The sequence below is a fragment of the Erythranthe guttata genome, chromosome 5 (assembly GCF_056151865.1).
Source record: "Erythranthe guttata isolate IM_541 chromosome 5, IM_541, whole genome shotgun sequence".
NCBI lineage: Eukaryota > Viridiplantae > Streptophyta > Magnoliopsida > Lamiales > Phrymaceae > Erythranthe > Erythranthe guttata.
Genome location: NC_142537.1, coordinates 1530160 through 1554272, shown reverse-complemented (window position 1 = coordinate 1554272; position 24113 = coordinate 1530160). Strand labels below are relative to the sequence as shown.

At 39.1% G+C, this 24113-nt stretch overlaps 2 protein-coding genes and 1 long non-coding RNA gene across 4 annotated transcripts; 2 read left to right on the top strand and 1 right to left on the bottom strand.

Annotated features, from left to right (window-relative positions):
• The first annotated feature begins 10982 nt into the window (after positions 1-10982).
• Positions 10983-12231, top strand: LOC148770388 (uncharacterized). Of its 2 annotated transcripts, none has more exons than XR_016031338.1 (2): positions 10983-11496; positions 11636-12231. It is a non-coding gene; the product is annotated as an uncharacterized LOC148770388 (long non-coding RNA). The 2 variants fall into 2 exon arrangements; XR_016031337.1 differs by having other exon boundaries at positions 11639-11941.
• Positions 12232-12501: 270 nt separating this feature from the next.
• On the bottom strand, positions 12502-14333 carry LOC105974772 (Eukaryotic aspartyl protease family protein). The gene has a single exon (XM_012999921.2). The coding sequence runs from the start codon at positions 14165-14167 to the stop codon at positions 12782-12784; it is 1386 nt and encodes a 461-aa protein (XP_012855375.2). The 5' UTR covers positions 14168-14333; the 3' UTR covers positions 12502-12781.
• Positions 14334-16678: 2345 nt separating this feature from the next.
• TCP12 (TCP domain protein 12) lies at positions 16679-18215 on the top strand. Its single transcript, XM_012999756.2, has one exon. The coding sequence runs from the start codon at positions 16898-16900 to the stop codon at positions 17993-17995; it is 1098 nt and encodes a 365-aa protein (XP_012855210.1). The 5' UTR covers positions 16679-16897; the 3' UTR covers positions 17996-18215.
• Positions 18216-24113: the final 5898 nt, after the last annotated feature.

Here is a 24113-nt window from a genome sequence, read left to right as displayed (position 1 = left end):
CTGTCGAAGAGCTTAAGCTCATAGAGCTCACACCTGGAGATAATTCCAAACTCCTACGCATCGGATCCGATTTAGATCCTGAGACAGAGCATCAGCTAATCAACTTCCTGCGACACAATGGAGATGTGTTCGCATGGAAAGCCCAAGATTTGTCAGGCATTCCCCCACAGGTAGCCCTACATCGGCTTAACGTCGACAAGAGAATGAAGCCAGTCAAACAGAGGAAAAGGACATTTGGTCCTGAGCGCAACAAGCATATCAAAGCGGAAGTGGCAAAACTCCTTGAAGCGGGCCACATACGACCAGTCCAGTATCCTGAATGGCTGTCGAACGTAGTACTCGTTCCAAAACCAGGTGGCAAGTGGAGACTATGCGTAGACTTCACCGACCTCAACAAAGCTTGTCCTAAGGACCCTTTTCCTCTACCTAGGATCGATCAACTCATCGATTCGACCTCGGGATGCGAGCTCCTCAGCTTCCTCGACGCATACCAAGGGTACAACCAGATCTTACTTGCGCCAGAAGATCAAGAGAGAGCTAGTTTCATCACTGACCAAGGCATCTACTGCTATCAAGTCATGCCCTTTGGATTAAAAAACGCAGGAGCCACCTACCAGCGTCTAGTGAACAAGATGTTCGCAGATCAGATTGGTAAAAATATGGAGGTGTACATCGACGACATGCTCGTCAAAAGTGTTAAGGTCTCGGACCACTTAACGGATCTGGATCAGTGTTTCGCCACCCTGCGAAAATATAAGATGAAGCTCAACCCCCTCAAATGTTCATTCGGAGTTCGGGGAGGTAAATTTTTGGGATATATGATTTCGCAGCGAGGAATCGAAGCTAACCCCGCGAAAATTGAAGCAATCACCTCCATGGCTCCGCCGACGTCGATCAAGAAAGTTCAACAGCTCAACGGCTGTTTAGCATCCCTTAACAGATTCATTTCAAGGTCAGCGGACAAGGCTCTCCCCTTTTTCAAGATTTTAAGGGGAGGAAAAAAGTTCGAGTGGGATGAGGCATGTCAAAAGGCATTCGTTGAGCTGAAGTCGTACTTAGCATCCCCACCCTTGCTCACAAAGCCTCAGCCCGGAGACACCCTCCTACTGTACTTAGCTACCTCAGCTAATGCCGTCAGCGCAGTCCTCATCCGAGATGGAGAAAAGGGCCACCAGCCCATATACTACATAAGTCGCGCCCTCCAAGGAGCCGAACAACGCTACACCAACATGGAGAAACTCGCTCTCGCCCTCATCAACGCAGCTCGGAAGCTCCGACCTTACTTCCAGTCACATCAGGTGGTGGTTCTCACCAACTACCCTCTGAAGCAAATACTAAGAAGTCCCGAAACATCCGGACGATTAGCAAAATGGGCGATAGAGCTAAGTGAATATGGAGTGGAGTTCAAACCCCGCCCAGCTATCAAAGCGCAAATATTGGCTGATTTTTTAGTCGAAATGACCGGTGTAGAAGAAAGCACCTCTCTACCTACTTGGACCATTAGCGTCGATGGGTCTTCCACTGCCACAGGAGGGGGAGCGGGTATCGTCCTAACGAACCCTGATGGAGATGAGTTCGAATATGCTCAACGATTCGAATTCACAGCCTCAAACAACGTCGCTGAGTACGAGGCCCTGATAGCGGGAATCCGCCTCGCCCTAGCAGCTGGAGCGCGCAAACTCCTAATCCAAAGCGACTCTCAGCTCGTCGTTAACCAAGTACTCGGAGTTTACGAGGCCAAAGAAGACACCATGGCGAAATATTTAGCTCTCGCGCACACTCTCCTATCAAAACTCGAGAGCTACGAGATAATACAAGTACCTCGATCAAATAACGTCCATGCTGACAAATTAGCCAGGCTAGGGAGCTCCGTGGCTAGCATCGGAAGTCGGAAGGTGACGCTCCTCACCTCACCTCAGCCGGAGATAACTTCACCCACTGAAGTACAGTACACCGAGGAGGATGAACCATGCTGGTTCACTCCAATCTGGAAGTATCTAAAAAAGGGAGAATTTCCAACGGATCCCACCGAAGCGCGAAAATTAAAAACGAGAGCCGCTCGATTCGTCATAGTGGGAGAAGAGTTGTACAAACGAGGGTTCTCATTCCCCTATCTCAAGTGCCTCGACCCAACCACATCGGATTATGTACTTAGAGAAGTACACGAAGGCATCTGCGGAAATCATTTAAGCGGGAGAACTTTAGCTCTCAAACTACTGAGGCAAGGATACTATTGGCCAACGATGCATGAAGACGCGAAGAAGTTGGTCCGAAAGTGTAAGCCTTGCCAAGAGCATGCAAATATTCCTCACCTGCCAGCGGCATTAATGCAGCCAATTGACAGCCCCATCCCTTTCGCCCAATGGGGAATGGATTTAGTCGGACCATTCCCGCCCGCCACAGGAGGACGTAAATACCTCATCGTAGCAGTGGACTACTTCACCAAATGGGTGGAAGCTGAACCCTTAGCACGCATCCGAGAAGAAGAAGTCATCCAATTCCTATGGAAGAACATCGTCTGTCGCTTTGGGATCCCACGCTCCATTATCTCAGATAACGGAACCCAATTTTGCGGTGACAAAGTAAAGAATTGGTGCCTCGGCTTAGACATCAAACAGTTCTTCACATCCGTAGCCAATCCACAAGCTAACGGCCAGACGGAGGTCACGAATCGCACCATACTCCAACACCTCAAAACAAGGCTTGGAAGTGCCAAAGGGAAGTGGGTGGACGAATTGCCTAACGCACTATGGGCTTATCGCACAACCCCAAGAGCAGCAACTGGAGAGTCTCCCTTCAATCTAGCTTTCGGAACAGAGGCAATCGCACCCGTCGAAATCGGAGAACCATCTTGGCGAGTCACCAACTATGACCCAACAGCTAATGAAGAGGCTATGCGGGGAAGCCTAGACCTCGTAGATGAGTTACGTGAGATCGCATACATCCGACAACAGATGTATAAATCACGCATGGCCAAGGCATATAACTCAAAGGTTCGCCCTCGCTCCTTTCAAGTCGGAGATCTAGTCCTCCGAAAAGCTGAAGCCTCCCACCCCATCGGAAAGCTCGACCCAAAGTGGGAAGGACCGTATAAAATCACAAAGGTGGTCAACACTGGAGCATATCGCCTCGAGAACAGTGACGGAGACCCTATACCCAGAACATGGAATATAGGGCACCTCAAACGGTTCTACGCGTAAGGTATACATCTACCTTACTTCAGATCAGTTGAGATCACCACCCATATTTCTTCTATATGAAAGTTATTTACGATTCATCACCCATGCAGACCCCACATCCTTCCACGTCACACGTCTTGTAAGGTTGCTTCTACATGGTTGGAAATTTGACACCATATAACAAGGTGCGTTAACATCCTACCTAAACTGGGGGGCTAATAAATTTATTTTCACCAGCAATTCACCATCACTTCCCACCATCTTATTACAGATTGAGAGCCAATTACGAGGGGATGCATATTACTCAATCAACGGCCCAAAGAGCGAGAACACTCCATACCACATCGCCAAGGGTAACTATACTTCCACTAGCATTCAACACACGGATGATCTTATTTACTCCTACTAACATAAAAAAAAAATTCCACTAGCAGGCATGATCACATAGTAACTCGCAGCAACTCACGAGTTGATTTCATATCCCGAAGTGCGAGGAAGAAAAAACATCCCCGTAATATGGTACGTAGATCGGCAATGCTCATCCCCTCAGCTTCAATTACTAAGTCTTCAATACAAATGCTTAGACAAAATTCTTTTTTCTCAATTATATTTGACAGGCATAGAAACGCCAAATGAATTCATTTTACCATCAGCACAGCAAAACGAACGAGTACAAGCAAGACGTGGAAGAAGAAGAACAAGTGTCGTACAATCACTTAGAACAATTTTTATCAAGTCAATTTTTTTTCTTTCTCGCTCCACAAGTAGTTATTTACCTTTGCCTCACGTAGGCCCATCGCATTAGTCATTTACTTACATTCGCCTCACATAGGCATGTAACAATTCTCCTTTGCTATCGTTGAATAATAATACTTTTCGCTTTACTATCTACGCATTTACGTCTATACAAATTACCTCTTACTATGAGTTCAAGTCAAAACCACCCCACAAACACTTAGAGAGATTTAGATAATCCGTATAGCCTGGCCAGCTGGATTATCTAGGTCCCTTTAGCTGTTTCACGAGGTGCTACATTTAAAACGTGGCCACGGACAAAAATATCATAGACCCAAGTGGTCCAAACAAAGGGCACGACCCCTAACAAAAACCTTGGGAGATTGATCCCCTCCTCAAGTACATCGCGTATAATGCTAATGTAAACACATAGAAGCAACGCATTCATTCTCGACAATGTCAAAATAAATAAATCGAAATATAAAACTTCAAAGTCAAACGAGGAAGAAATTCAAACGAAATAGTAGTGGACATACCCATCTACATCAGCGATAAAAATAAAATACGAAATCCATAAAAAAAATCATAGCAATAAAAAATAAAAGGGAAAAGTTAACTATCCTAACAGATAAGTCTAAACTCCCCTACCACGAGCGGAAGACGCAACCACGGTAGAATCATCCGCAACCATATCATCCACGAGCTCTGTACCCGTCCCATTGACATTTACCTCATCGTCCTCTTCGTCGGATATGCCAGCTTCCATCCCACGAATCACTTTCTCACTGATACCACCCGCATCCCGCAGATATTTGCGACAAGCGCGCACTAATGGCTTATAAACCACAGCCAATGCGTGCTCCTCAATCATAGCAGTACACTCGTCACTACCTCGGAAGCTAGCCTTGGTTTCCTCCACGATGGACTCCTTATAAGCCACACCACCTGATGTCGTGAGGAACCTCTTCCCCGTCGCCTTTTCAACTTCATATTTCTCTTTGAGCTGATCGTAACATACGTTCAACTTATGAACATCATCCTTATATGCCTTCGCTTCACTTCGAATAACATCGAGCTCCTCTGTCTTCTCAGCAAGCTCCTCTGTCCGCCGAGCAAGCTCTTCCGAGCGTAGAGCAAGATCAGACCGCGCTTCCTCCAACTGACTTAGAAGCTCATCCTCACGTGCTTGACTTCGAGCCCGATCCTCTTCCTTACTAGCTTCCACATTCCTACCGTGCTCCACGAGGTATCTCCAAGTCGCTACCAACTAAAAAAAAAAAAAAAAAAAAAAAAAAAAAAAAATTTTACACAAGGAAGAGAGGGAGTAACGCCTAATCTTGTTTTAAGTAAACAAAGACTCACCCGACAGATGTCCCCACCGGCTAACTCCAACATGTGAGAAGGACCCTTACCAGACATCCGAGCACGATCATACTCCCGAACAAATCCCTCGGTACTCAACAAGGGCAAATCATGGTCCGACACATCCCAATACGACTCCTTACCGTCGCGATTCACATCATAGGTAAACAATTGTTTCCCTCCTCCACCATGGAAAGCATAAGTCTCCTCTGGATCTACCCGTGGACGCTTAGGCACAGCCACATACTCAGTATCCACCCTCTTTCCCTTGCCACGATCCCTCTTCGGTGGACGCTCTTCCACTACGCCAGCACTGCTACGATCATCTGCTACTACTCGAGGACTTTCTACATGAACCTCCTCGCGAGGCAAACCATTCGAAGAACCGTCCAACTTAGAGGGAACCTTCTTCGATGCCTTCTTCGACGTCCCATTCGCCTTCGCTCGAAGTGCCGCAAAGGTGATACCACCATCTGCAAAAGATAACAAACACATAAATAAGAGGTATACATGACCAAAGAACTACCAAAAAAAAAAAAAAAAAAAAAAAAAAAAAAAAAACAAAAAAACAATTCAAGGCAACAAAAGGATATACGATGCTGACCCTCCACCGTCGGTATCAAACTCCTCGGATCAAATTCCACATCGCACAACCCAGATTCCTCAATCCTCTTCGCCATATTTGCAGTTATCGCGAAACTCTCACACGTAGGATTCCAAACTACGGGAACGTCAAAAGTGGGAGCCCTCACGTAAAAGAAATAGGTCTTCCATTTCCCCAAAGATAGCTTCACACTCTTCACGAATTGGTAATGAACGCGAGGATGAAAGCAAAAGAAAGGCATCTGAGTGGGCCGATGTAACGTAAATAACGCCTTGAATAAACTCACAGACACAGGCAGACCCACTCGAACCACCCTAAAATGAAATGCCTGGAACATCAGAACAGCAGTGGGCGTTAGCTGACTGTACCCAATCTTGAATTCCTCGCAAACCTTCAACAAGGTAGGATGCGGTGTAATCTGGGATGTGCACATCAAGTACCCCAAAAATACCGTATGAAACCCATTAGGTGGCGAATACAAGCGATCGCCCTTCCTAGGCAACAACAACTCCACATTACTCGGCGCTCCAGATAAACGACGAATAGAATGCAACTGCTCTTCAGTCAATACACTGTCAAAATCAACTAAGTCCAAATTAATTAGCTTCTTTTTCTTTTGCCTTCTACTATCGACCTCAACATCACCCGGCGGAATATCATCTTCCTCCTCCTCCTCGACCATCGACCCAACTTCACTACTTGACACCGGATGTTCACTCGCCAAAGGAGCTTCATTCGAATCATCGCTATCACTCCCAAAATCCAAGACTTGACGCCTATAATGACGTCTACTAGAACCCACTTCATCAACGATAGGGGGAATAGTAATATCCTTATGCAATTCTACATCGTCACTCCACGATTCAATGATTTCTCGCCGATCAAAACTCCCTCCGTTTAAAACACCACGCACATCGGAACCCTCGGAAATTCGCCCTTCAATTTCACCCGAACCGGACCCAAAACCCCCCTCCGACGCGCCCTCACGCGCGCGCGGAAGCCCACGAGCAACTGCTCCACGCGCGCGCGCGTCCCCCAATGCAGAGTGGCCGCGTGTCACTTTCCCAGCCCCAGACGCGCTCTCACGCGCGCCCTTTCTCTCCCCCAACGCGCGGCCACGCGCGGGCAGCAAAACACCTTCGCACGCGCGCGCGTCATCATCGGCATCAGCACCAGACGCGCGCGCGCGTCGCCTCACTCCCAGCCCAGCCCCGACCTCTGCTTCATCGACACGTGGCCCAATGGCGCGCGCGCGTCCCTCAACCCCTTCAGCCGACGCGCGCGCGCCTCTCTCCCCACCTGCAGCCGAGCCAACAACTCCCCCATCGGGCTGCGCACCCTCACAGCCGTTAGAAGAGCCGAAAGCCTGGACCAAGCTTTTGGTTCTAGCCGAGCCATCGCGGCCAATAGCCTCCCCTCTCCCATTAATTTGTGCACCTCCAGATGTAGATCCGATTTTCGCACCCGATACCACAAGTTTCTCGCGTTCCATGCCCACGGAACCAAAAGTTTTCTTGCCCCCTTCAACCGGATCTCGAAGTTTAATTCGCAAAGATTTCGAATTACCCGAGTTCGACATGAGAAAATTTTCTCCTCGAAGAAATAATCAAGAAACAAAAAATTTCTACTCTACCACAAAAAAGAAAATTTTCAAGAGAAGAATAGCACAGAAGAAGACTTAGAATAAAAGATACATACCCATACTTATTACGCAGGAGAGGAAGTTTATCTCTTTCTACCGCACAAGAAGTCTATTTATTTGGCCCTGGTATATTATTTAAAACCCTTAAATATATACCACGCTGCCAAATAAATACAATTATCCCTTATTTAAATTAAGAAATTAATTCACCGCCAACGGAAACAATTCAATCCCCGACGAAATTAACTCTCGACACGACCCGGATTCCTCAACACAAGTCCCCATCTCGAATCGAGAGTTGGGGGGCTTAATGATATACCTAAATGGGCCGGCCCAATGGGCCCTCAAATATATCTACAAATTAGGCCCACTACACGAAAGCCCAAATACCTTCAAAGTAAGGCTTGGGCCCAACAAAGTAAGCCCAATCCAATCACCGAGATATAAATAGGTGTTTTACTCATTTGTAAAGGTACGTTCTCATTATTTACAATTCACCTCGAGTTTTATTCTCTCTACTCTCTCTACGATCCGTACATCTGACTTGAGCGTCGGAGGGGTTTCCGCCGGATCAACCCCCGGCTTAGTTCACGTGTGCTCTTTTCGCAGGGACCTCAGGATCATCGAGTTATCAAGCTACTGATCCGCTTTGCTCTCCCAACTCATTTCCTATACCCCCTAGGTGAGCTACACATTAGCATCATCAAAAATCATGGCTCAATTAGTGCAAGTATGTATACAATATAAATTTTGAACTAATGATATCATACTAAGTATAGAGAATTTATTGAATTTAATTATACATGAAGAATATTGGAGAATTTGATGTGTTATTTATTTTAGAATATTTTTTTACAAAAGGTGGGTTAAAGTACAAAAGGCTCAGGTCTCTAAACAAAGAATTACTTGTCTTAATCAGAGGTTAATTCACTAAAGTCAGAGGATGTTCCACTAAATTAAATAAAGGCACACGACATATTGAAATATTGTCCAGAAAAATAAATGTAGATATATATATGCCAGTCAACTTGACAAAAAGTGATTAAAATTTAGACCAAAATGTAACAACTGTGTAACTTTGCTTTTTAATGATTTCCAAACACATGCTATAATTCTATTTATTTCATTTTCCATGCATAGCCGAAAGTATAAACAAAAAAAAAACCAAAAAAATTGGTTGTTAATAATGTCTTTTGGACAACAATATCATTCACACTTTACTGCTATAATTGATTATTTTTTTTTTGTTGACCAATAATTCTTTGGATTAAGTGTGAATATATAGAAAAAAAATAATGTATAATAATCATATTTATATATTTTAATTAAAAAAATACTTATTATAATAACTAGTGTAACAGTGAAAGTAATGGGTTAAATAAAACAATCTAATTAAAAGAAACAAGTTGAATTGGGCCAATTATTAAAAGAAACAGTTTTTTACTGTGTGTATGATGGTAGACTTGAAATAAAATTTTAAGCCAAGTTCAAATTAATGGCCCATAACTAATTTTAGGCCCAACAATGTTAAAGCAACACGACCAAATTTAATTAACGAGCACTCCTACAATTATTATTTTATAGACTTTGATCCTATATAACTTTTGACCCGGATAGAAGATGGGCCATGAAGCAAAGCCCATTTATTGGGAGATTTAGCCCACTAAGGCCTCTTCTCGTCGTAATGTCCGAGTGAAGAAAGCACGCGCCACCGTACCGAGAGCCATGTGGATATGCGGAGCTCGGAGGGGAGCCATAGTGTGACCAGGCCCGTTACTGAGAATTCGGGGGTCCTAGGCGAGATTTAAATAACAACTAAAAAAGGGGCCCCTATTTGAATTTTCTTTTTATTAAATAATGTTTGCAATTAAATATACTAAAAACATATAAATAATATCTTCTAAAAATTTCTAAAAATGGTGGGATAAAAGATTACGGGGGTTCGGGGCAGTGTCCCCTGAAATATTTTTTGAAACGTATGAATATAAAATAACTTAAAATATGGAAAAAAATTCAAAATTAACATGATGATTTACTGATTCAATTCCTCCAGTGACGAATAATTTTTAGGGTTAACTGCAAAAAATCCCCTAAACTTTGGACGTTTTTGCGCTTTACCCCCTGAACGGAAAAAAGTTGCACGGGCATACCTCAACTTACTAAATTGTAGCACCGGAACAAAAATTGTCCATTTTTAGCCAGATTGCTCCCGGAATTGCACACGTACAACTCCCACGTGTAAATGGAGGGGCAAATTCGCCAACTCCCAGGATTTTGGAAAAAATGAAAAAGAAAAAGAAAAAGAAAAATGAAAAATGAAAAATGAAAAATGAAAAAAGAAAAAAGAAAAAAGAAAACCAAAATCCCCATCTCCCAGACACCACCACCACCTCTGCTCCGCCATCCACTTCATCTTCTCCAACCAACAGCCCCATCTCCCAATTAAGCTTTAAGCTTTTTCCTTTCATTATTCTTCAAGCTTAAAACTTGGGCGAAGACCCACCAAAAACTTGATGTCACCCACCAAAAAATCAGGCAGATGCTGTCGAAGGGAAAATCAGACCCAATGAAAAATATTGACGGGGATGAGATTAATGACCTCTTTGAGAAGCATGGGCGCAGGACAACGGCGTTGATTTCGGTTATGGCGCCGCTCTATTCCCTTGCTACGATGTAACATTTCCACTAAATTGGTTGTTTCCACCGCTGCAATTCGCCGCCGCCGCCACCCGTTGATTGATTGGGCAAAGATTGACCCACCAGCCGGCGGTCAAACTTTGAGACCGGAGAACCGGCGAAAACCCCCAATCTCTTTGCCTTGTGATTGTGAAGGGGTGTATTGAATAGCAGATTTTTTAGATCGAACTAGCAGATATGGGGGACGGATTGAAATTGGCTCGGTGGTGCGGCGTCGGATCAGAAGTTGTGGTGGCCGGTGGTTGTTTGATTTGTGTGTGGTGGTGTGTGTCTCTCGTGGTGGGTGGTGGTCTGATTTCAGTATTCTTTTTTTCATTTTCTTTTCTCTTTCCTTCTTTCTTTTATTTTTCCTTTTTTAATTATTTATATTTATTAAAAAGAAAATGAAGAAAATGGGTTTAAAAGGAAATTACTAATTTACCCCAGCTATATTCACGTGTTAGGCACGTGATTTGAATTCCGGTCAATTTTGGCCAAAAATGGACAATTTGGACGTCGGTGCTAAAAAAAACGAAGTTCAGGTATGCCCGTGCAACTTTTTTCCGTTCAGGGGGTAAAGTGCAAAAACGTCCAAAGTTTAGGGGATTTTTTGCAGTTAACCCTAATTTTTATAGCAAATAGACTTCATAAATATTTATAAAACTTAAATACACTAATGAATATTGATTCTTATTTAAGATATAAAAATAAATAATTAAGACATTATAAATTTAATATTTATGGGCCCAAATGTTAAGATTTTTTTTTAAAAATATCTATTGACCATTTATTTTAAATTTGTTTAACTGATGTTCCAAAATATTATATATAATATTTTTTTTAAATAAGTATTAATATATAAAGTATATGTGAAATAATTTGGGAGCCCCAAATATTCGTAAAAATCCAGAGGCCCTAGGTGACCGCCTACTTCGCCTCCTTTTAGAATCGGTCCTGAGTGTGACCCTGTCCAAATCATGGATTTGACAGGTACGGAGGGGCGCATTAATGGTCCTGCCAGGCGCATCCCGGACACACACCGGGGGATTAAATGCCCAAATGACCGTCGACAATCGATAAAAGGGGAAAAGCCGATGGAGCCGTGCAAAAAGGCACCTACCGGGGGCATACGAGCGGCGACCGACTGATTAGCTGAGAATGATGACTTGGACCGCGTGGAGGAAGACAAAAAGTTGGTGAGGAGGGAGATGGAAAGCATACGCTCGCGCGGATTTTAAGAAGTCCTTGAGCTTCGAATGAAAAGATTGCAAATACGAGCATTACCCCTCTTATGAAAGGTAAGTTTTTTCATATATAGAAGCTAATCCATTTCTTCCCCAAAAAATACACGAATCCACTTTCGGAATACATATCGATCCATATTGATTTGATCGTCAGAGTGCTAACTCCGGTATCGGTCATGTTTCCTTCTCTTAGCAGCTCGGTCACATTCGAGAGCCTTAGACTTCCACTCACCTAGAAGCTGCAAATCAACCCATTTAATCGAGGTGTTTTTGATGGAGGAGGAACTTTCAATATTATAACTCACAAATGAAATCTAGTTATTCAATTAATTTCTTATATTATTTTTATTATCTCATAAGTTATTAACAATAGTAGGTAGTAATTGATTGTTATATTTCTAATTAATGATATATTTTGGGAAAAATATAGTTTTTGTCCATCAAGTTTGCACCGGTTTTACATTTGGTCTCCCATGTTAAAAAAAACACATTCGGTCCATTATATTTTTAAAATTCAACATTTTTAATATTTTTCGTCAATTTTCCGTTAAAAGTAACATAATGAAGCGTGTGCCCATCACTGCCTTAACGAACCGATTAACCGTAAATTGATGCAAATGACCAAGAGTGATAAATTATTGGAACATGAGGGACTAAATGTGTTTTTTGTGAACATGGAAAACCAAATGTGAAATCGGTACAAACTTGAGGGATGAAAACTGTAATTTTCCAGATATATTTTCAATTTTACTCTGGAAAATAAATAAATAAAAAAAGAAATTTGATGTGTATGAGAGCATCTTTGTTCTTTACAGTTGTGAAAATAGGAAAGCATGGGGACAAAGCAAATTAATAATGGGGGTGGGGGTGGGGGAGGGGGGCTGCCTTCTTTTTACAGCCTTTTTTTTGTATTGTCCATTTCTTTTGTTTGCTAGTCATTGCCTTTTGGATCTTCCACTATTTCATAATATACTTAATTATTATTATATAATTTCAAAATATATATAATTGGGTACTATTATTTAGAAATTTTATACATATGCAGGAAGTCACAAGATATTCTGAAATTCAGCTCTCATATAATAGCAGACAAATCACAAAATCTTTACATTTGAAAAATAATAATAAGGGTTATAAACACAAGGTCTATAGTAATATTAATATTTAATATAAACATAAATGGAGGAATAATTTAATTTTTGAATTTAATGAAAAATCCTGAAGAGATCCGACAGAAACCAGACAGCTTTTTGGGCCGTTTTGAAATATACGTAAGATCTTGATATACCGAGTTCACAAACAAAATTATCTCGTTACGTGTGATTCATGACTCAGTGAGTTACGGCACTGCGCAACCGCGTCGCGTAAACCCCAGTCGCGCTCGATCCTTGTCAAATTCGAAAGTGTACCCTTGTTGCATTAGGTTTCCGATCACCGAAAACCCCGCCGCCGATGCAACCGGCTGCAGCGCCAGGCACTTGACGTCCTCCGCCGCGTCGATGAAGTAGTTCCGCGGCGGCGGCGAGAAAACCGAACCGCCGGCGAGTTGGAAGCTCAGCTGCGGCAAACTCGTTCCCGGCGGCCCGCCGCCGTCGGAGACGTTCAGGCACAAGTCGAACCCTGGAATCGGCTCGGACAGCGTGGGCAGCTTCACCAGCCGCTCGAAGACGGCTAGGATTTTCTTGTAAGCCGGCTCGGCTAAAAATGTTAAGGTGGTGCCGGAATCTACCACCGTACCACCGTTTCCGGACTCGTCTATGGCCCACACCGAGGGGCTAATCGGTAATTTTGTATCGTTCACGATTACGTTTTCGATTCCGATGTAGTAGAATGTAGGAGAGAGAGGGTTTTGGAGCAGCGGCGTGTAGCTTAATTTAGGCTTCGCTGCGGCTGAGCCGCCGCCGCCGATTAGGAGATAGCTCGTCGGCGGTGGAGAGAGAGTGTAATCCATTAAGCAATATGAGAACTTGTGTCCGAACTGACGGCCCAATTGCGACGAAAATGAAATCGGGCCGCGGCCCAAGCCCATAACTCCGTTAGCCCCATTGAAACTCGGGCCGGATACGCTCGGCCCGGAGTTCGAAAACCCGCACCCGAAGGAGAGAGGCCGGAACTTGAGTAGTTTGCCGGCGCTGGTGTTGAACGCCGTCGTTTCGTGGGAGAAGAATCCGCTGGTGACGGAACCATCGGAGTAGGAGTACTCGTAGCGGCACGTGCTGTGGAGGCGCGTGTGGTTGCAATGCGGCGCCTTCTTGGGGTGGGGGATAAGCGTGCAAGCCGGGGAGTAGCAATGGTGGGGGGAAAACGTGGCGGACTGCCGGGGGAAGAAGGAGACGGCGGCGCGTGGGGTGCAATTGCTGCGGCAGGCGGAGCAGGAGACCCAGGTAAGGTCGCTGCCGGTGTCCGCGACTAGGAGGAGGCGCTGCGGAGGGGTGCCGAGGTGGAGGGAGACGAGGTACTGGCCGGAGCCGAAGGAAGCGGCGGAGTGGAGCGGGAGCTGAGCGTGGGAGCGCTTGCCACCAATGGCGGATAAGAGGGTCGAGAGGCGGCGGTTGTCGGCGGAGAGGGACTCCGGTGAAGTAGGAGGGTAGTGGTTTTTATGGAGGAGCGGTAGCTTGAGGTAGTGATCGGCGGCGGCGGAGGAATGTGGGATGACGACTGCGAGTAGGAAAAAAAGAAAAGTGAAGAAAACAGACAAATGGGATGAATTAAATGCCATTAACATTGTTGGAGATCAAGATTCAAATGCAGGTGGTTGATGTGTAGAGACGATGAGAGTAGGGTGGGGTGGGGTGGGGAGTTGGCTGACATCAATAGAGAGAAGATGTACGAATGGAGAGTATTTAAGAGACACATGTGATTGATAATTCTAAGAAGCATCCTATTTTTATTTTTTATTTAAAAATAATTATATTAGTGCACATATTATATTTTTTCTATTCATTTTTGTAATAATTTTTGAATTTACTAAATGTGGCCAATTTGTATTTAAGAAAATAATCTTTATTAGTACATGATAAATATTCCTTGGTCATGTGATATGTTGTGTTGATTTTGCGGGGATCTATGGTTTTGTTTGTTTTTGTATAGTTTATGATTATTAATAATGGTATGGGAAGAAAAAAAGAGTAATTAGTTAATATTAGTATATAATATTGGAGTGAGTTTGGATGGAAGGATTTGGGGAGGGATTTGATTTGGGGAAGGAATTTGAAATGACTCCAATTTTGGAGTTATTTGAAATCCACCTCAATTGCTCAAAACATAACTAAAAAGGAGGGGGGTGGATTTGAAATCCATCCCCAAATCCCTCAATCCAAACAAGTACAAGGGATTTGTTATTATGGATTTGAAATCCCTTCCCCAAATCCTTCCATCCAAATGCACCCTTGGTTAAATTAAGTGCATGGAAATATGGGAGGATGAGAGGTTGTCGGCTTTTGAGATCCTACACCGGGTGAAATACACCGGGTACATCTTTACCATTTATATACACACAAACACACACACACCCACATTGGTATATGTAGATCAACGGTAAAAAATCACCAGGTGTAACCTTCACCGGGTATAGGATAGATAAAACCGAGGTTGTCGGAACCATGGGTGTAGCCTAGGTGGACGTGTGGTGAGGATCCAATGATGTTCGATGACCACACGATGCATGAATGCTTACCTGGCAAATTATATTGCTTTTTTTCTTTTATTAATATTTGGAAAAGGCTTATTTGCACTCGTTCAGAACCTAATTCAGTCTCACAAAAAAACACATTTGCTAGTGATTTTCGCAAATAAATGCCCTTAGTTAAATACTAAAATTACGCACTCTCTTTTCCCTCTCCGTTTACTTTCTCTCTCCAAATTCCAAACCTGATCCCATTTTTTCCAAAATTTTCGGGCCGATTTTTCTTCACCAAATCACTACTCTAAAATACGGGTCGGTCTTACCCGATCCAGTGCAGCGGGCGAGCCGGTTTTTGGACTGGGCTCAATTCAATAAAGGAAATAAGGCCCAAACTCGTAACTGGGCTAATAATTGACATAAAAACCAGAAATATCCAAACAGTGATAATTCAATTTTTTTGTTAATAATTGCAAATGCCTAATATCTGGAGATCAAAATCCACACCAACAATGTCGGCTAGCTAACATTTGCTTTGTTTTTATTTATTTATTTATTTATTTATTTATAATTAATGTATAGTTTCTGAAATTAAAACCAAATTTGGCTCTCAATGTATAAACCCATATAATATAAGTAATTAAATTAGTAAGAAATTTAAATCTTGTATAATTACACTTTTAATGTTCTTGAGAATTGTGATTTTCCGGTTGAGCCCAAAAAATAAAAAATAACTAAAAAGAAAATAGCAGATTTACAGAGCATAATACAGTAGAACCTCGATACATTAATACCCGATAAATTAATAACCTCGCTTAAATGATAAATTTTTCCAGTCTTGATTCGGGGACAACGTGCTTAATTAATAATTCGCTAAATTTATAAGATAATACACATTCAAAAATTTTAAGAAGCCCCATATAATATATAAATTAATAATTAATAAAAATAATTCTTAAATTACATGGTACAATACATATATTATAGATCTATGAAGGCTTAATACAATATAATTCAACTGTCGCTTGTTTCTTGTTGAAGTTCGCATTACCATCAATCTCGTCCCTCACTTTTCTTAACATGGTTAGAACTTTCGGTATATTTTTCTCGTAACTCAACATAAATCATTTTATACCATTGTTGCTTTAAGAGCTTCCGTTCGTGAAACGGGCTCTATAGTGAATTGAACTAATGGTACAATGAATAATATACACGTAATTTTTTTTTAAATATATCTATTAAAAATAATAATAAAAGCAATTTCATAAATTAAAAAGTTATTGATTAATGTATAAATTAATAATTATTAATTTATCGATAAGTTAATATTTCACTAAATTAATGAAAATAGTTTCAACTGTATTAATTTATAGATGTTTAACTGTATATTGTAATTTATTTAATATTAAATTATTAATCCATCCAAAATAAATACAGTGGTAATATTATTTTACTATGCATTTAATATGCATTGGTGTCTGATGAGAGAGAGAGAGAGAGAGAGAGAGAGAGATGTAAGAAAATGAAGTTGATAGCCAATAGGTTGTCCCCCTATCCTACAAACCTACCCGGACCAATTATTTGAACCAGCATTTAACTTTCTTTATTTCCATTGAAGCCCATGTTTCTACTTTCTTTGACTGTACTCTCTCTCTCTCTCTCACACACACACACACACAAACACACACACACACACAAACACACACAGTCTTGTTCTTCATCATCATGCAAGCGACTCCGTTCTTACCGGACATGTTTGAGAAAGAAAGATAAAACCCTAACTGTGTAAATTGAATTTATACTGAACCATAATTCATAAGCAAAATCTCAGACATGTTTACCGACGAATCTTTTCCCTCTGATCATCGAAACCCTAACCCTAGCTCCATACAAGAATATTACAACAACCCTCCATTTCTCTTCACTAATAACAACTCCTGCTCCCCTCCACCTTTTCTCGACGATCACGACTCCCCGTTGAACCAGATTTTCTTGTTCCACAAGAAACCCCAACCACCACCATCACTACTGAAATGCAATAGTACTATCGACGAGTCGTCGTCGTCGAAATTGGATGAAAAGGAAAAGGAAGTCAATCGGATAATCTCTAGAGGGAACACGATCTCGCCGTTGAAGAGACGGAACCTCGGCGCGATTCCGCGGAGGAGAGCGGGGAAGAAGGACAGGCATAGCAAGATCTGCACGGCTCAAGGGATTCGAGATCGACGGATGAGGTTATCTCTTCACGTTGCTCGTAAATTCTTCGATCTTCAAGATACTCTTGGCTACGATAAAGCGAGCCAGACGATCGAGTGGCTGTTTAATCAATCGAAAGGGGCAATAAAGGAATTGGCCAAGAATGATGATCAAGAAAAGAGCCATGATCATGTGGAAGAATATTCCGATTTTAATATTTCTGAATGCGATGAAGAACCGGGATCGGGAATAATCGAAGAGAATAATAATAATAATTTGATGACGCCATTTTGCGTTGTTAAAGACGAGATCGTTAGAAAACCTAGCAAGAGGGAGTTGAGGGAAAAGGCGAGAGCTAGGGCGAGGTGTAGAACACTCGAGAAGATGATGAATAGATGGTCTAGATCAAACCCTAGTGACGAGGATCGTCTTTCGAAATTAGGGTTTTTTAATAGCCCTTTTGAAGGTGTTTTTGTTGATGGCGGTGATCAAGAATCGAAGTACGAAACTAATAACCAATTTGTTTGTGATTCGATTGATCATGATCAAAAGCAGTACTTAGCCGACGTGGGAACGATCGAGAAATTGCTGATGGGGAATTCGCAGAGTAGTAGTTTCGATATGGGAGTTCTTGGAAACTGGGATGTGTCGAACAACGTTGATCGAACAAATTCGATTATCGAATATGGAGTCTCAACAATTCATGAAGAGGAGCCATTGGCAGGTAAACCCTAATAATTATTCAATTTACTCGATCGGTTACCTCGAAATTTATTTCCATGGTTTGATTTTCAGTAAATTTCATCAATAATTGCACACCCCTATTATTTACTATATATATTTGTCAGAAGTTTGAATCCCTTTGATATTTCTTGTATCGGTTTAGGGTTAATAATATTGTAATCATCTTCTTGTTGATTTTCGATTCCGATTCCGAGTTTTCTTGTTTGTTAAATTTACATATGTTTTTAGTGTGCCAGTTACTTGTTTATGTGACAGTAAAATAGGAGAAAAAATAAATATAATAGCCGCAATACATTAAAGTTGTCTTTTAATTTTGGCAAACACATATTACATAAATATTGAAAAAATAAATGGTTTCAGTTCATGACTAAATATAAATAAAAGATCAGCTGTCTTTAAATTATCAGACGAAAATATAATTAATTCACATATATGTATATCCTTGTAACATTTATTTACAGCATTATTGTATGTTATATATATACAAGCATATATATATAGTCTTAGATGAGAGAACAGTGTACATAAATTTCAAATGAAAATGATTTAGTTTTGAGATATATAATACAGTGCAGCTAGCCTTATAATAACACAACCACCATAACCTAAAACCGATCGACGAGTTCCCCGTAAAGCTTTAATTAATTTGCAAATTTTCTTGCAATCGTTAGTGCACGAATATAAGTTGACGTTAAATATTTCTAACGACACGACGACACTAGCTAGATAATTTAATCGATTGAAGAAGAGCCTTCGATTCATCTTTAAACTGCAAACATTTTATATTGAAATGAGGGTTTTCATTTTTTTTTTTCAGTCACTAATATATATATATATATTTTGATCCCAAAACTAGATCTAATGATTAAAGTAAAATTATTGAGGATTGACAAAAAACTTAGCAACAAATTAAAACCCTTCATCTCAGTAAATGTGGTCAACAAAAGACAAAATAATGTATAGTTAAACCTAAAAAACTAACAAAGAAACCTTTGACTCAATTAAGCTGCAATAATTTTTCATGTATACCTCCAGGCTTCATATATATATATATATATATATATATATATATATATATATATATATATATATATATATATATATATATATATATATATATATATATATATATATATATAATATGGCTTCTTAAATAAATTGAGTGAGCTACTAAATGCAAAGGCGACGGCAAATTTAGAATACTATTACTAATACTAATATTAATATTTATATTATATATAAAAGAAAGAAACACTAGGGCAACCTAAGAAACCTCAATGGCATATTTGTAAAAATAAATTAATTTATGCGTATATATAATTTTTTACCTCCCATTTTACAACCATTTATTTCCTAATTACTTTAATTTATCACCAAATCTCAACCAGCACAATCATAATCCACTATATATAAATATTTTTTTAATAATAATAATAATAATAATAATAATAATAATAATAATAATAATAATAATTATTATTATTATTATTATTATTATTATTATTATTATTATTATTATTATTATTATTATTATTATTATTATTATTATTATTATTATTATTATTATTATTATTATTATTATTATTATTATTATTATTATTATTATTATTTTATCTCCTATTTTCCAGCCTATTTTCTCTATAAAAAAATTGCTTCATTTATTTAATTATCCATTCATATTATGACTATTAAGTTTTTATAGTTTTTTTTTTTTTGAATGAGTTTGTATTATTATTTTTTTTATAAATGCTGATGTTGTTAACGATATCACTAATAAATTTTATTATAATTATAATTATTATCATATATTAAACTAATCATCATTTTTATTTGAAATGTTATCCCGTGCATCGCACGGGGAAAAATGCTAGTACTAATAATAACATGTGGACCTTTGTAGTATATACTCAAAATATATTTATATTTATATATTTGGATAATGAAGATATAATAAGCTGAAATCCGATGGGCCCAAAATTCAAATAAGAATGAACAAAGTAAAAGCCCAATAGGACCATTACTGTATTTATACTGGGCTTTTTTTAAATATGGGCCAGCATAAAAGCCCATTATCCGATATTTATTCTTTTTTTTTTTTTTTAATTTCTATTAATAATTAAATATGCAGTAATTGGCACAAATTTTGCATATCACAATCAAATTACCTCAAAACCTATGAACAACTTTTAATTTCTCCTCTATGTGGTCTTTCATGATTGTGTACTATTAGGAAGTAATAATTAAAATGATCATGCACTAGTAAAACAAGTATTTATCTTCTTCCTCAATCTTTCACCTTTTTTTCTTTCTTTTTTCTATCTCTTCACAAACATTAAGTATATATATAAAGATTGCTTGGTCCAAAGAATACATATGTTGATGGCAATCTCCCCACCCCTCACATGATTTACTCTCACACATATGTCTAAACTCAGTTGAGCTGAACGCATGTTTGTTCCAGTTTTTTTCGGGCTTTTAAAGTTGTGTTTTTGTGTTTGGTTTACTAAGAGATCGAGATCGAGTGAGCTCGAAAAAGCTTTAATCAAGCTAAAATAGATATTGAGCTAGTTCGAGCCGAGCTTTTACAGTTCAGTCGAACAAAAATATGTTCATATTTAGTTTGTTATGTTTAAAAATTGAGCACAAACAAGCTCTTAACAGACAATCTTGAATCGAGTATCGAGCAGTTTGATTTGATTTTGATCGGCTCTAATCTAACACACACATATATATATATATAAAGAAAAATGAATTTTGACCGCCATTTCCCACTTTCAAGAAATATAATATACTTATAAGCCTAGTACTATATATCAATAGTTAAACCACAATCAAAACATTATACAATAATAAAGGGGGGTTTGACAATCTACATTACTTGATTTTTAAGGAAACTTTTATTGGAAACTTAACTTCATCACCTCCCCTAAACATTTAATTAGAATATAAACTATAGCTCCCAACTCTCTACAAATGGAAGCAAGCACTTACCATCTAGCTATCTAATTTCAAAACCCTCTTCTTCTTAATCTTTATATTTGTTTTGCTCTATATTTGTACTCAATTAGCTGTCAAAAACAAATTTCTCAATCCACTAAACAAATTTATAAAATTAAAAAAAAAAAAAAAAAATTGCCTCATTTTTCTCTCCTTATTTCATTCATCCATGCTTCTCCTTATTCAAATACCCTACTTCTCCTTCACCATTTTTCTCCACACTATGGTCATGAAAATCCCTCTTCTATTATCTCCATTCCTTTGGTTTCTTCTCATCTTCATATTATTTCATCAATTCCACAACTTCAAATACCTTCAAAATAGTTCAACCGTCGTCGTCAATGCCACGTCATCTACTAATTTAGGGCACCATCATCGTCAAGTACCTTTGATCGCCCGACATAGGAAGATATTGGCCGGAAAGTTCGACTTCACACCGTTTCTCAAACGCCACCGCCACCGGAAACGTCCGCCACCAAGTGGAAGAGAGGTCGTCGATCCACTTTACGGTGTCGAGAAGCGGCTCGTACCCACCGGTCCGAACCCTCTACACCATTAGCTATAGCTAAGTGATATTTGACTTTATATTAATTGTTTCGATTTAATTAGTTCTCAAAATGTATCGTCTTTTTCGAAAACATCGAGTTTTTTTTTTTTCTTTTCTTTTTTTTTACCTTTTTATTATTATGTAAATTGTATGATGACAAGAGTAGTATTAATTTGAAGTAGATACGTTACATGAATGATTTTTTTCTTCATATATTTAGTATGATGATTAATGAATAGTTAATAGTAATTATTATTAGTTAGTAACAATTAATGAAACATATGAGTAGCAGCGACGGCACGGCAGAGGAGAGAAAATGAATTAGTACTTACTACTTAATTTGCTAACGCCATAATTAATTAATGATTTAATGAAATATTAATTAGTGTGGTTGGTCAAAATAGGGTCCTTAATTGTGGTTGATTACTTAGAATAGAATTTACAGTGTGGCGTGCATTGCACGTGATGAGATGTGTGCTAATGTGGCAAAATCCATGTTTCCTGCTGGGGCCATGTGGAATTTTTATTACCCTTAATTCTTGCTACAAAGTACAAAAATGATTTTACTAATATATATATATATATATATATATATATATATATATATATATAGGGTCTATTAGATATAACCCCCTTAGACATTCAAATAATAGGGGTAGACCCAAACTTAAATTTGCCATTTTGATAAAAACCCAAACTTTTCTAAATTACATAAGTATCATCAATCAAATCCCACAAATCTCGTTATTTACCTTTTGAAATAATATCAAATCCCACCCTATTTTCCCGTTAAAACACTATCCCCACAAACCCACTACCAAAAAATCTGCAAACCTCTCAAAACCAGAAATTTATACGGATCTCGCGGCCGGTGCCGGGGGAATTAGATGAGGAAAGTACTGGCTCCTCGCCGGAGTCCGACGGAGACACTGTCCGCTGTGGTGCAACGTCGTAGCAATTTTCCGGCGCTGGATTTCGCACAACAGCCTTTTCTCGTCTTTTCGAAAGCATTCATTGGAGAACTCCCACCGATCAGGCATAACCTTTCCAAATCCCGAAAAATTCATCAGATAAGCAACTTAATCAATAACCGAAAAAAAAAAAACCAAAATTCCTCGTGCCGAACGAAACTGGAGAAATTGTTGTGCTTGAAATACTTGGGCAGCAAATCTCTGGCAAACTCACGTAATTTGGCCCAACGAAACCGACAATATACTAATAAACTATCCCACTGATATAATTTGACTATGGATCTCGTTAATCGACTATGGGCCGCCGTCACTGCTCTAATCTAGGGTTACTCAAATCTAGGATTACTCAAATCTAGGGTTTTGATAATTCTTCGGCCCATAGTTGATTAACGAGATGCATAGTCGAATTACATCTGTGTTAATATACTATCCCATATCATTTAATATACTATCCCACTGGTATAATTTTACTATGGATCTCGTTAATCGACTATGGGCCGAAGAATCATCAAAACCATAGAATAATAATAATAATAATAATATATATGGAAACTGAATAATATGTTTGTTTGAAATACTAATCAATTAGGGTAATTCTCCTTATTATATGAAAACGATTAGGGTAAATAATAAATATATATGAAAAAATAATAATATAAATGGAAACTGAATAATATGTTTGTTTGAAATACTAATCAATTATGGTAATTTTCCTTATATCATGTAATAGACTATCTCATTGATCTAATTCGACTATGTATCTCGTTAATCGACTATGGATTCCGTATTATTCAACCACATAGTATATTAATAATTTCAATATAGTACATTAATCTGCTATGATAGTATATTACGGTAATAGTAGTGATATGAAATTGTGTTACAAACATTACACCACTGAAATGACAAGAACATTGAGAACAAAACCAACGTAAAGTATTCCAACATAACCAATAAAATAGTACATTAATAATCTCATAATTTCAATCTAGGGTTTTGATAAAATACTTAAAACACATCATAACACAATCAAACCAATATGTCGAGTTAAAAAACTCTAGTACATTAATAATCTCATAATAGTATAATAAAATGATAATGGTAGTATCATATGGTATTCATAATAGTATACTACTGTATTACAACGGTTTAGCACTTAACCGACGTTACCGAGCCATTACATCGTAAACACCTCTTTATAGCAACCAACCCACCAAACCTCGAAATCATGTCCTCATCGTCAGCCAAGATACATTCACTAACGTCTTCCAGCCTATATGTCATGCTTATATCCCACCCATCGAGTTGTGGCCACTTTGAAATAACAAATGCAACCAATGAACCGCGAGTAAACCCATTCGAACACCTCTTTTATAGCAACCAACCCACCAAATCTCAACAAAATCCGTACAAAATTCGCCATCGATAAAAACCTTGAATCATGATACGACATTAAAAATACAAAATACTAAAAAATATATTAATATGATAAAAAATAAACTTAAAATGCAAAATTCATACGATAACTTAAAAAAGACTACAAAGTATATTTTAATGTACTACCCAGCGTCCTAAAATCCACTGTTATAAACAA